We start from the raw sequence: 11,939 nt of genomic DNA on the forward strand, positions 1-11,939 counted from the left end.
GGCGGCTGAGGCCATCAGGGGCCACCTCGCCGATCTCCTTGCCCACCTAGGGGCCACCGAGGCGACGGCCACCGGCCCGGTGTCTTCCAGCGTGGTTGTCCCCACGGGCTGGAACCTCTGCACCATCGTCGGGGTGCTGCTGGGCTACCCGGCGGCGTACACCTTCTCCATGGAGGAGGGTGCCGAGAACTGCCTGGCGCTGATGCCGCTGAGGGTGTTCACGGTCCAGGCCTCCTGCCCCAGGATAAGGGATGGCCTCCGGGTCCAGATCTACTCCTTCAGCATCCCAGAGAGCCTCTGCGCAGAGCTGAAGGAGGTGCTGGATGCCTGGTGTGGTGACCTGAAGGAGGCCTTCGGTGCACAGAGTGACTTTGTAGATCTCCGCATTTCAAGCGAGGTGGTGTCGCTTCCAGCAGTTGCCTTGTAAAACAAACAAACTCAGACTTTTTGGCCTATTTCTCACTTGCATCAGTGACTGAGGCAAGAGATCCGGTTCCTGTGCATGCAGCCACTGAGGCCCCTGAGCACCACGGGCTGAACTGTGACGATCTCGGGGCCCAGACCTTGTAGGCCCGTTGCAAATCAAATACGGCCAGTTCCCAGAGGACCGGTGTGCGGATGTACGTGCTCACAGCTGCCTTGCAGCCTCCATCCAGACTGCAGTGTGCCGTGTAAAATCAGGGGATGTTTATTTGCTGTGAACAGCTGAGGATTAAAAGATTTGAGCACCACAGTATTTTGAATTTGTGAAGTTTATTGTAGGCTCTATCATATTTACTACTTGTGCAGGGTGGTGTCACACACGGCCTCGTAGCTGAGGCTTGAATAAAGAGCGAGTGCTATGATAAAAGCCCCCAAAAGGGGCTTAAAACCCCTGTCTCTTAATTAATGTGCTGGCAATGAAGGGGGGGTGGATGTGGCTGCGGGGACGCTTGGTCGTGAGGCAGGCTCAAAGACCAGTGGGCCAAACTGGGCCCGGTGGGCAGGAGGTGGGAAAATGGCTCAGGACAGGCAGTGCACAGGGGGGAGTATGAGGGGACTGTGCTAAAAAGCCTCCCTGAGCTGGGTTACTGTCAGGTATCCATAGAGATGGTCCAAGGTCAAACACCTCCCTTCTAGGGAGCCAATAAATAAAGGAATTTTGTCGTCCTCTCAGCCGCTGGGCATGAAAACCAGGGAGGCTGGATCCCAAGGACATGGGATGCCCTGTCCCTCCCGCCCTGCGTGAGCCTCAGCAGTGGTGGTTGGAGTGGCTGTGTCCCTCAGTGCCCCGGGGACCGGGCAGCAACCTTCAACTGGAGCAGGGTAACCAAAGCAGCCAAGGGAAGGGTGATCTCCCAGCATTCATTGGAGCCACGGGAGTTTGTCTGGAGTGAGACCAGCTCAGGGAATGACCCAAATGGGCAACTACGGAACAGCAGAAGGTGCGCTGCGGTCAGGGCATGTTGCTGTCGGTGAAGCAGAAGTCAGTTCTCGCAGTGAAAGTCAGTCGCGGAGAAGGTCCTTCATGGTCTGCAACCGGCAAGGAAGGTGGCTATGGCCACTGCTAGCACTGCCACCAGGAGAGGGATCCAGTGACTGCGCCGTCTCTGCAAGGAGAAGCAATCGTTACTGGGAAATCGGTGTGGGAGAAGAAACTTATCACTAGCAAACGTGTCAGTCATCTTTCCACAGCGCACAAATAAAGGGGGATGTTTCCCAGACCCAGCTGGGGTGAGGAAGGCCTCCCACCTTTGCCTGCTTGCTCTGGAAGCGGTTGAGCTCGTCCCGGCACTGGCGCAGCCTGGTCAGGCAGGAGCGGTACTCGTCGCTCAGGGCCTCCAGCTCTGAGCGCAGCTCCCTGCACTGCAAGCAGAGCGAGGGGCCGTTAGCGGGAGGGATCCCCTCGCTCGCGTACGCACCGAGACGGACGGGGCTCCCGCAGCGGCTGCAGCGTGTCGCCCGTGCGCAGGCACTGCAGGGACCGGGGGGGTTCATAGCTGCTGCCTGTACGTCCGTATGTACCTGCAGGGGACAGAGCAGATGGCGGTGTTACGGGGAACGTGGCGATACAGGCAGTGCCTGGCCTGTTCCCATCCCGTGACCTGCTTGGCTTCGCTGCCGTCTTTCACATCGCATGGGAAAAAAAAATCAATAGTTATGTTTTATGACCATGGATGTGTGCAGGTCAGAAGACGTGGAGTGCAAACTCGTGGCAGGCTTTTCCTCTCAGTCTGAAATTCCCACTGACTGCGGGAACAGTTACAGTGGCCTTTAAACCCCCCAAACGTGGGACACACAGGACAAGCACCTTGGTTGTGCTGTGCAACCCCAAAACCCAGGGAGCGCCTGTTTGCTGAGCATGGGACCTGCTGCCCCCCCCGGCCAGCGGTGGCTGTGGGAGGAGGCTGCCCATGCCGAGAGGCCATGAGAGCTGCTGTGGGGGGTGGCAGGGTCCCCCCAGCTGTTCCCTCTTGCTGTGATTGTGCTTTACAAAGCCCTTTCCCAGGTGATACTAGGGTGTGCCTGATGTGGTGGGGCTCTCATGCGTGTGGGTCAGAAGGACGAGCTCTTCTCCTGTGTGGTCCTAAGCTCTGCCACCGTAAGTGATAAATTCTTTTTTATGAATCCTTGCTAAGTGCTGCTGTAGAGCTGACGGTTGGCAGAGGGTACGGGTTGTGTCACCAGTCTTGTGTCTGCATCAGTCACTCAGATGGGTGTGTAAGAGGTCAGGAAGCTCTAAATTGTTTTTTGCAGCCCTGTTGTAAGGGCATTGCTTTTGTTAGCTGGACCTTTCCTGTTACCTGCAATTATTTTCTTCTCCTTTCCTTTGTGCTCAGGGTTTCAGCTGTATGGCTTTGGCTTTTTCCTGAGGGACTGTTGAGGCTCCCCTGTCTGTGAGAGCAGAAAGGGGATCGTATGGAGAGGGCTCTGCTGCTACCGCCCTGGGAGCCAGGCGCATGAACACTGTAACTGGGGTTTGGCTGAGCCTGGCATCGGGACAAAAATTCAGCAGGGAGAATCCTTGCAGAAGATGCTAAACAGGTTGCTTCCAGGAGCTTTGTGCTGTGCTGCTGCAGCACTTACACCAGCCGTCATTCAGTGACTTCCTCACCTCATTCTCCTTTGCTGCAAGTTGGGATGTCCTTTTCTGCATCTCATCCTTCAGACTTTCTTCTCCCTCCTCCTCCTCAGGGCGCTCAAACAGAGCGTTTTGGTTTTCCTTGGCAGGAGTGAGAGGTGGGGTCTGCGTGGTGAAAACCTGGTCTAGAAAACAGGCTCTTGATGAGAAACAGGTCCAGGCGTTTGGTTTGCTTTAGATCTTGTTTACTCAGCACAGTTTAAAGATAATATTTGTGTGCTATGCGCATAGCAGAGGATGCGGGAGCTGAGTTAGTTATTGTGGGCCTGCCTCTGCTGTAGCTACAAGTTAATCATCTTCAGAGGAATATTTCTAATTAGTTGGCAGAAAGGGAAGGATGTTTTGGTTGAGAAAAAATGGCATAGCCACTAAAGTAGAATTTGCAATGAAATCCATTTATTTTTTTTAAGTGTTTGCCATCATAAATACACTTACGCTTAATGGTAACTAGCAAAATATAATAACTCGCTTTGTGCAGCTTTAAAATAATCCTTTATTCTAAACCAATGTAGACTTCTAGAGCCAGGTCTAATGTTCCTGCATCCAGGGGGAGGACAGCTAGGTGGGAGTTACAAAATTTGCTGACCTTTCCTTTGCACCGTCACCTCCTGGGACTCCCGTTCCTTGATCTGGTTCTGTATCACGTCTGCGAACATGAAAAGCCACTGTCACCGTCCACAGCGCTAATGCCGATCTCTTACTCTGTGCTTCGTGTCACTTACCGTGCAGGTGGCTGATTGTTGCCTCCAGTGTTACCTTCTGATTTTGTTCTTTTTGCAGTTTATCTGAAATAGCGATGAGAAGAAAATGAAGGTTGATGTAAGTCTCTGCATCTTTAGGCAAGGATGGCAACTTTCCCTGTGTAAAGTAGAGTGGATATTGTTGGCTACGCTGAACTCCTTTCTCTAAAGGGATGTGATTTTTAGCTGTTAATTGCCCTTTCAGTTTTGGTAGCTTTTTCCACATTCTATGGCTTATTTTAAAGCTGTTCGTGTGAGACCCATTATGAAAATATAACGGTCACCCATCTACTCTTTCTTAATTGCATTTTAAAATAGCCATGTGAGGTAGGTGCGGATTTCCTTGCCTCTATCTGAATCAGAACTTTAAGATGCTCTTAGCGTGTATTTATTTGCTGGTGATATCCATCACCACGCAGCAGCACCTCAGACAGTAACGGGTGCTGCCTTGCCACCTGAGCGGGCTTGCCTTGCTGTGACAAGGATACAGATGTCCTCATCAGCTTTGATTTTTTTTTTTCTAGGTCTCCCATTTCATCCTTTCTTCTAGAAAAGTCACTTGACTCCTGTCAAGTGGAAGTGCAGGACTTCTCTAGTTAGGGGCCCTTTGGAAACCAGACACTTTCTTGGCAAGCTGAGGTGTGCGGCACATTTCACAGAATGGTTTGGGTTGGAAGGGACCTTAAAGATCATCCAGTTCCAACCCCCATCATTTGGAGAGAGCGAGCCTTTGGCACGTGTGAGTGCTTGGCTCTAGGCACCAGGATTTTAAGAGTATTTTGCTTATATCCTCATTCAGTGGGCAGAGAGACTCCCCCAGTGTTCCCCTGCCCACCATACCTTCGATGGTGCTGATGTGCTCTGCCTTCAGGTCGTTGTCGTCCCGCAGGGCGCTGGCTCGCTGGTGGAGCGCGGCGTGCTCGCTCCGCAGGCTGCGCAGGGCTTCCTGCAGCTGCTCCTTCTGCGCGTCTGCTCGCTGGGGGCGAGAAGAGCCCCGGCGTCAGCCTGGCACCGCACCACGGGCACGCGGCGTCGGCCAGCTTTCTGGCAACGAAAGGCAGCCTCGAGCTGAGAAACTAGGTTGTATGTCTAACTGCTGTGCCTCATCGAACGGGATTTATTACGTAGTGACCCAACCTGGGGGTTTCCCTGCTTGCAAATTGGAAAACGTGAACTCCCGTGGGTTGGATGCTTTTCCTGTGGGGAGCTAACGTACCTGCAGTTCACTTTGCAAAATGTGGAAGCCGTTCTCGAGCTTGGTGTACGCCGAGGTTATCTTGGTCAATTCAGCTTTGAGCGTGGTGTAGTGCTCTTTCCAGAAGGTCAAGTCCTCCCTCGTTGCTTCCAGGCTTCTCTGTGGAGGAGAGTAAGGATCCACGGCCTGGTGGGACCACGCCAAGCTGCCCCGAACAGCATCAGCATTTGTTCCCACCCGTGGGTCAGTGCGTGGGGCTGGAGCAGCGCTGCCTTCTCCTGCACAGGGTTACAGTGACCTGCGTGGGGCTGGTGCCTTCTGATGGGCAGGGGAACCCGAGTTCCTCTGCTGCCAGCAGGATTTAGAAATCTTTGGGATACAACTCATTTATTGTTCTGAAAATACCAGTTAGCAATTTGTTTGGACCTGCAGGATATCTCTTGGGGAAAATCTTTTTGCATATGAAAAAGCATCTCTGGAGACCTTGTGCCTGGATGTCAGTGTGCGTGGCTTGTTTGTGCTTGCGGAGCAGGGAATGGGGAGAAGGGATTATGCTTCAAACTGCCGAACAGCACTGTTTCCACAACTGCGTGCTGGTTTTAACAACCTGATGTGTGCCTCACAAAATGAGCACAGGTTGCTGTTAAGCTGCTTTGGACTTTTGCTCCGTAGCTAAAAAATGGGGCTCGTTTTTGCGTATTTGTTACTTATGGTAAACTTATCATGGTCCTTCCCTGAAACTGGAGGCTCTTTGCCCTAGTAGGACTAGATTAAAGCCAAGCCAGGTGTAAAATATGTTGCTTACCTGGGAGTTTTGCAGCTGCTGCTCTGTTTGAAGTTTATCCTCCAGCATCTTCTGAAGAGCCTCTTTTGCCTTTTGCTCGTAGGTCTGCTTCTGGTCCTCCATCTCTATCAGGATCTTCTTCACACACTCCTTTGAGTAACTCTTTAAAGGAAGAATTTAAAGTGCTTGAAGGGTTTTATCTGACATATTCCTCATCTTGCCAAGCCTGAATATGCGCAAATCCAGAGTGTGCAAACGCTATTGCTAATTTGCTGTGAAATGTTGCTTCAGCAAAGAGGAAAAATCGTTTTCAGATCCACATCTAATCAGATTGCTCTAGAATCCGAGGCCCGACCTAATTACAAGGTTCGGTATTTTGTTTTCATGCCTTTCTTCACCGATGTTTGTGTCTCAGCAATCTGATGTTACCTGTGTGCAGGCCTGCAGCTGATTTTCAAGAGCCTGTAGTTTACACTTCAGTTTATCTTCATTCAGCTGACCCTGGGGAGAAAAACCAATTGCACTGATGTGTGGGATCACAGGCTACACAGTATGCCTCCAACGGTTTGTTAGCTTGAATTCTGATTCACTTTCTCCCTTCTTTCTACAATATTGTGGCTAAACTTGGCCAAAGTCTTTTCAGTGCTTAGAGCTCAAATAAGCCTTCCCAATCTCCGACATATGGGATCGGGGGGAAGTAAAACTTCTGTGCATTGGAAAACTCTGCTGAGGCAGTCCCACTGGTTATGGGGTGCAGGTACTTGCAGTGAGATGAGAGGTTAAGAGCAAGGGGATTTCAGGTTAGTCTGGGTGGGTCTGGCAGAAGCATCGCCGCTGCCTGTCCCTGTTCCCTGGCTGATGGTTCCTCCTTGCCTAAACCTCTGGCTGGGGCTAAGGTCTGGTCTTGCTGGTTCCCTTAGGAAATAGGTTGGGTCTGGGTTGCAACATCTAGCAGTTGGGCAGGGGGATAGAGGGCAACAGTGATGATTCATTTTCCTTATTACAGTCTCCTCTTGGTGTTAGTCAGGCTGCTTAGGTTTTGTGAAACCAGACTGCATGCAAATTGAGCTAAAATTTCCAGCAAACAGTTCACGTAGGCTGTTTTTCCACTACTGATACTGAAAACATCAGTATCTTCTCTGCTTACTGCTGTTTGAAGTCAAGCTTCTGAAAATCAGCTCCTTGATGTTACAGGAATAGCTGTTAGACCCAAGCAAAACTAGATTTGCTGGTGTCTTAGCACTGTTTAAATTTGAACAGAAGTAAGTTCACAGTCCCAAAGACTAAGTCTTCCCAGTCCAGTTGTTGGTACAAAGTAAAAAGGCTCTATCCTCTTAAGAAAGTAGTTAGAATTTCAAAAAGCATTTTCATATGTGAAACGTTATGCCTAGTTTTTTCCTCTGCACTTTATCTTGTTCTACTGTCTGCCAAGGTTCATGTTGGAGGGCGGTGGTACAGCCGCTGTGCACGGATGTAAATGACCGTGCAAAGTACAAGGCAACAGAGCACCAGGCCCTTCCTACGCTTGAGAGCAGAAATGTGCTGGCAAGCTGCTTTTTGTGGAGTCGCAGCTTATAAATTTGCAAAAGGCTAATGAGTAAAAAAAAAAAAAATCCCTAAATGGAATAACAGCCCCAGCAGACAGCTACCAGAACAGCGTGGCAGTGAGGGTGATGTGCACCTACATGGGAGGGTGTAAAAAATCATGTTTCTGACCAGAAAAGTTAAGTGAGCAAGTCTTGGTCGTGCCCTTGTGTTGAAGATTATCTAGGGGCTGCTTTAAACAGAACCAACCACCTCCCCAAAACCAACGAACCAAAACCCCCACCCACAACTAAACAAACCAACAAAAACCTCCTATCGGGGTATATAGGGTTAGGGCTAACGTGCCCAAAATACGCCTGCTCTTGCAAATACCGAATTTGAATCCTGTGCAGCCCTCAGAGTTTGAGGTTACCAGGATGGGGAGCTCCAAAACCTTTCTCAAACACTTTGGTGTTTCTCTACCACCGTCGCTCTGACTTAAACTGATTTTGGCTGAGCGCTGCAGTGTCTTGTTGTCCTATGATTGGTGAATTCTCAGATGCTCCTTCCCTTTGTAATTTTAAATAGCTGGTGTAAAGCAACAATGGTAAATGCTGTTTCTTGAAGGCTTCCAATTTGCCCAAACACAATGTTTGGCTAGAAAAATGGGTCTGTAGCAGTAAAAATGTACTGGAAATGGCAGAGAGCTTAAACTCTCCAGGGCTGTAAGATACTTGCAAAAGTCAAGCTCAACTTCAGAGGTTACGAGGGAGAGAAAATCGTATTCAGGTAGTAATTTTCTTTTTGAAGAGAACATCTCAGAACTAATTACTCTTAATTAAAACTGAGATGTACCTAGCTTGCTTCATCTGGCAGCATTTTTGAATCAACAAAGCAAGTTTTACAACAGATGGGGGATTTAAGGTGCAGACCGGTGGTAGGAAGGTCTCTTCAACCTAAAAGTAAAACTGTGGGAGAGGGAAGGAACCACAGGCTTTATCCCTTCGGTTTAACAACACCCCCATCCTCCTGATGAGCAATTTGCTTGCTCCATCAAACCAGCAGCACCCACAAACACGACCAGCATCTCAAAGATGACTCTGTGGCTGTTTCAGGAGTTACTGCATAGACACGAACAATACGGCCGTAGCATCTCTTCAAAACCCAAAACACTGGGAAGAACTAAAAAACTTCTGCAACAAGCATTTGGCATCTCACCTGAGCCTGGGAATGGACAACCAACCACCACTTTCCATGGCACAGCATCACTGTGTCAAGCCTGTCTGTCCCTCCCTTTGCCAGCACTTCCCGGAGAAGCCCCTTGCCCCCCGCCTGCCTCCCAGGGGATCCCCTCCAAGCAGGCAGCATCCGCCGTGTTTGCCCCGTTGGCTCCAGTGCCAGCGGCGAGTTAATTTTTAGTCTGATGGAAGGCTGAGGGTGAGAGGCAGCAGCGAGGTCTCTCCTGCAGCAGAGATAGCAAGAAGCAAAGGGCACCCACCTGTTTCTAACCTGAGGTTTCGTGGCTACTTCCTGTGGAGTGTGTCAGGGTGTTTTTTCCTGCTCGTATTATTTGAAGCAGCAAGTGAAGGAGGAAGTTTCTAACCGCAGAACATCTAACATGAGGTTTTTTTATACCATCTCACCCAATCACTCACTTTTCTGCTCCAACAGAACTTTCAAACCACTTTTTTTTAAAATAGCACAATGAACTGTAAATTAATATTTGTTATAATAATCCTCTATAAACTATTTCATATGCTGTGTAAAATGCATCACCGTAATTTTACCTCCTGATAGCAAAAAAAAAAAAAGAATAGGCCCTGGTTCAGTGCTGCCCAGAGGATTTTGTTTGCCCTGTGGGGAAATAGTTTGAGGCAGGGCCAGGATGCAGCAGTGTGCCTGTGCCAGGGCACTGGGTCCTCTGCCCTGTGCTTGGGGCTCAGAATATATCCCCAGAAGGAACTGGGGCAGGCTGGGGCACCAGTTTGGTACATCTAAAATCGTTATTTTGGCCAAAAAAAAAAAAAATTGTTTCAGAGTATTTGAAACTTGTTTTTACTAGGAAAGAGAACTTGGAGGAAGGTGGTTGTTTGGGTTTCTTCCATTTCTTTCCCCACTTACACACTTCTGTTTGCTTTTTATTTAAGAAAAAGTGGGAAAGACAGGTATGGAAAACCCTTCAAAACCTTACAGGAGGAGAGGGTTTTACACTTCCTGTTGATCTGAAAGCAAAGCACATTTTGTAACAGCCTTTTGGGGCATAAGAAGGGAAAAACTTCAAAGTGCTTGACCCTCCCTAAAAAGAAAGGCACAAGGAGAAAAGAAGGGAAGGCAGCTACTCGCAGGTGAGAGGCTCGTGCCACGTCTGTGAGGTGACCGCACTGCGCGCTGGCCCCGTGGCATCTCCACGCCTGTAAAGCACAGAAGCCGGGCAGAGCTTGGCTCCTACGAGGGGAGCTAGACCTGTGGGGTGCTCCTGCTCACGAGCTGGGTCCCACCATGGCAGAAAAAAAAAAGCAGGAACCCCCCCCTGCCGCTCTCTGGTACCTGCCAGGATTTTTCCGACGCTCGCAGCAGCGTGGAGAAAAGCTCCTGCAGAATCACCATCTTCTGCTTGAGCAGCAGCTCACGGTGCAGGGCCTCCTGCGGGGAAGGGGAGAGCGGTCAGCAGGGACCCCCAAGCCAGGGGGACAGCCCGGCTCCCCGCTCTGGGTCAGGGCTTCTGCCCCCCAGGCGGCTTCAGACAGGTCTGTGTGGTTTATCTGTAGGCGTTCTTGGCCACGCTGAAATTGGGTATGTAACACCTCTTTATCAGATAGATAATAATTATCATTTTAAAGGTGGTGGTTACTGACTGAAGCCCCACTTTCCGCATGGGTTGGTACAAGGGTTGGTACCTACCTTCAGGTAGTTGGACAGCTGCACCATTTCCTGAAAGGGAAAGGGCAAACATTGAAAAAAGCATGAGATTGGTTCAGTTTATAAACATTTTATGAACTGGCTACAAAATCCAAATATTCTGAAATAAAACTGAAGGTAACAGCCTATGTCTGGGTGGAGGGAGGGAGCCTGCTGCTTGGTTTGGTTGGTTTTCCAAGGAAGGGAAAACACCTTCTGCAGCACCTCACAGCACTGGAGTTAGGGCAGCTTTGCCCTGTAGCGTACCGAATCAGGGCAGTTACGGAGTGGGAACAGCAGATGTCCGTGGGGCAGAAGAGCCTTTCTCTCCTAGAGTAGCAGCATCTTCGTTTTTGAAACCACAGAAGTTTAGCACTAATGTTCTGGTCAGAAATTCTAGGAGTTCAGGGCTAGTTATTATCTGTTTCACTTACCTTATTAAAAACCGCTATTCCACAGCTAAAATAAAAAAGAAAGTGTGTTACTAAGGGGGTTAGATCTGGGAGTCTGCAGCAGCCGCGGCTCTGGACACAGCCTCTCCCCCAGCACAGTGTGGGTATCTGGACACCAGAAGCCTGTGCCGAGGTGAAATGTGTCTGGGCTCCGGCATCGGAGGCTGCTGCCCTGCAGGTACCCAGACTGACAGCCTGGGGAGGGAGGGGGGCCTGGCTTACTCTGTCTGTTGGCTCGAGTCTGTCACTCCTGCACTTGGATCTGTGAGGGTCTGGGTTCCTGTGAAAGCAAAGCAGAAGGACGTGACAGATCCCCCCCATCCAAGGAGCTGTGAAGGTCTGGTTGAGTGTCCATCTCTGCTCCCGGAGATGGCATCGCTTCCAGGATGGAGGCTGTTCTACACAGCGCCCAGTAACGCAACAGGGACAAGAGGCAAAGCGTTGTAGTGCTCCGATGGACAGAGAAGTGGAAGCAAAGTAATCCTGCAGCCTGAAGTCAGCCCCAGCCTCCCGGGTCATGTGGGGCACTTCCAGGGAAGCCGTAGGGCACAGCATCCACTTGGCACTGCTGGTTGTTAAGCCGTGGGCTGGTTTATTGCTCCATGGGGAAAATATTCTTAATACTCAGACTGGGGTGGTAAAACCTGGCATGGGGCTGCTGGCAAGGGAGCTGGGCTTAGAGGGGAACTACCCGCTTGTGTCCCAAACTGCTTGATGGAGACTTGGAGGTGAGAGGGGAAAGGCCACAGAGCCACGGCTGCCCCAGCACCCCTCACCTACCTTGGGTGTTCACGGAGGCACCTCGCCCGGGGACAGCTTCTGCCAAAATGCCAAGAGGGATGCTGAGGCCAAGCAGGGTGTGTGCAGGGGGCAACGTGGGGCTGCTCCATGGGTGCTGGAACGAGAGGGCAGCTCAAGTCAGCATCTCTCCAAAATTGGCTATGAGGAATGGGCCGTGGCCAGGTCAGGCTTTGTCCCCACAGTACTGGGGTGAAGAGCATCGAGGAGATGCTAAGAAACTATGGCAAATCCATGAGGATCTGCTGCTTTGGCTGCAGCAGCTCCGGAGCTCTGTGGGGTAGTGAGGGAAAACCTGCTGGCTTCAGCATGGGGGGACATACCAGAACAGGACAAGGAATGCCAAAGTGTCTTGAGATATTTTTGCAAAAGCTGAGGACTTTTTGGTGGCAAAGACCCGAGTCCTGACTTAGGTCTCTGCTACCAT

General features: G+C 50.5%; 2 protein-coding genes across 2 annotated transcripts; one reads left to right on the plus strand and one right to left on the minus strand.

Annotated features, from left to right (window-relative positions):
• Positions 1-4: 4 nt before the first annotated feature.
• LOC104502716 (chromosome unknown open reading frame, human C1orf74) lies at positions 5-427 on the plus strand (the record flags this gene model as incomplete). Its single annotated transcript, XM_010157900.1, has 1 exon — positions 5-427. A coding segment is annotated over one exon (423 nt), but the record flags the coding sequence as incomplete, so codon positions are not given.
• A 1,078-nt stretch (positions 428-1,505) lies between these two features.
• TRAF3IP3 (TRAF3 interacting protein 3) lies at positions 1,506-9,971 on the minus strand. Its single transcript, XM_010157901.1, has 10 exons — positions 9,912-9,971; positions 6,270-6,341; positions 5,862-6,002; positions 5,078-5,215; positions 4,702-4,837; positions 3,844-3,906; positions 3,708-3,767; positions 3,095-3,246; positions 1,732-2,004; positions 1,506-1,589 (listed from the first exon to the last, which is right to left on the minus strand). The coding sequence occupies exons 1-10, from the start codon at positions 9,969-9,971 to the stop codon at positions 1,506-1,508; spliced, it is 1,179 nt and encodes a 392-aa protein (XP_010156203.1).
• Positions 9,972-11,939: the final 1,968 nt, after the last annotated feature.

Source organism: Eurypyga helias, unplaced genomic scaffold (assembly GCF_000690775.1).
Source record: "Eurypyga helias isolate BGI_N326 unplaced genomic scaffold, ASM69077v1 scaffold10558, whole genome shotgun sequence".
NCBI lineage: Eukaryota > Metazoa > Chordata > Aves > Eurypygiformes > Eurypygidae > Eurypyga > Eurypyga helias.

Excerpts from the sequence above, each read along its gene's own strand:
- TRAF3IP3 (XM_010157901.1), bottom strand. The coding sequence starts at position 9,971 with ATGGTGATTCTGCAGGAGCTTTTCTCCACGCTGCTGCGAGCGTCGGAA. Across the intron at positions 4,838-5,077 it reads TTTTGCAAAGTGAACTGCAG|CGAGCAGACGCGCAGAAGGA; the intron begins GTACGTTAGCTC and ends TCTCGCCCCCAG. Across the intron at positions 3,768-3,843 it reads AACAATCAGCCACCTGCACG|ACGTGATACAGAACCAGATC; the intron begins GTAAGTGACACG and ends TCATGTTCGCAG.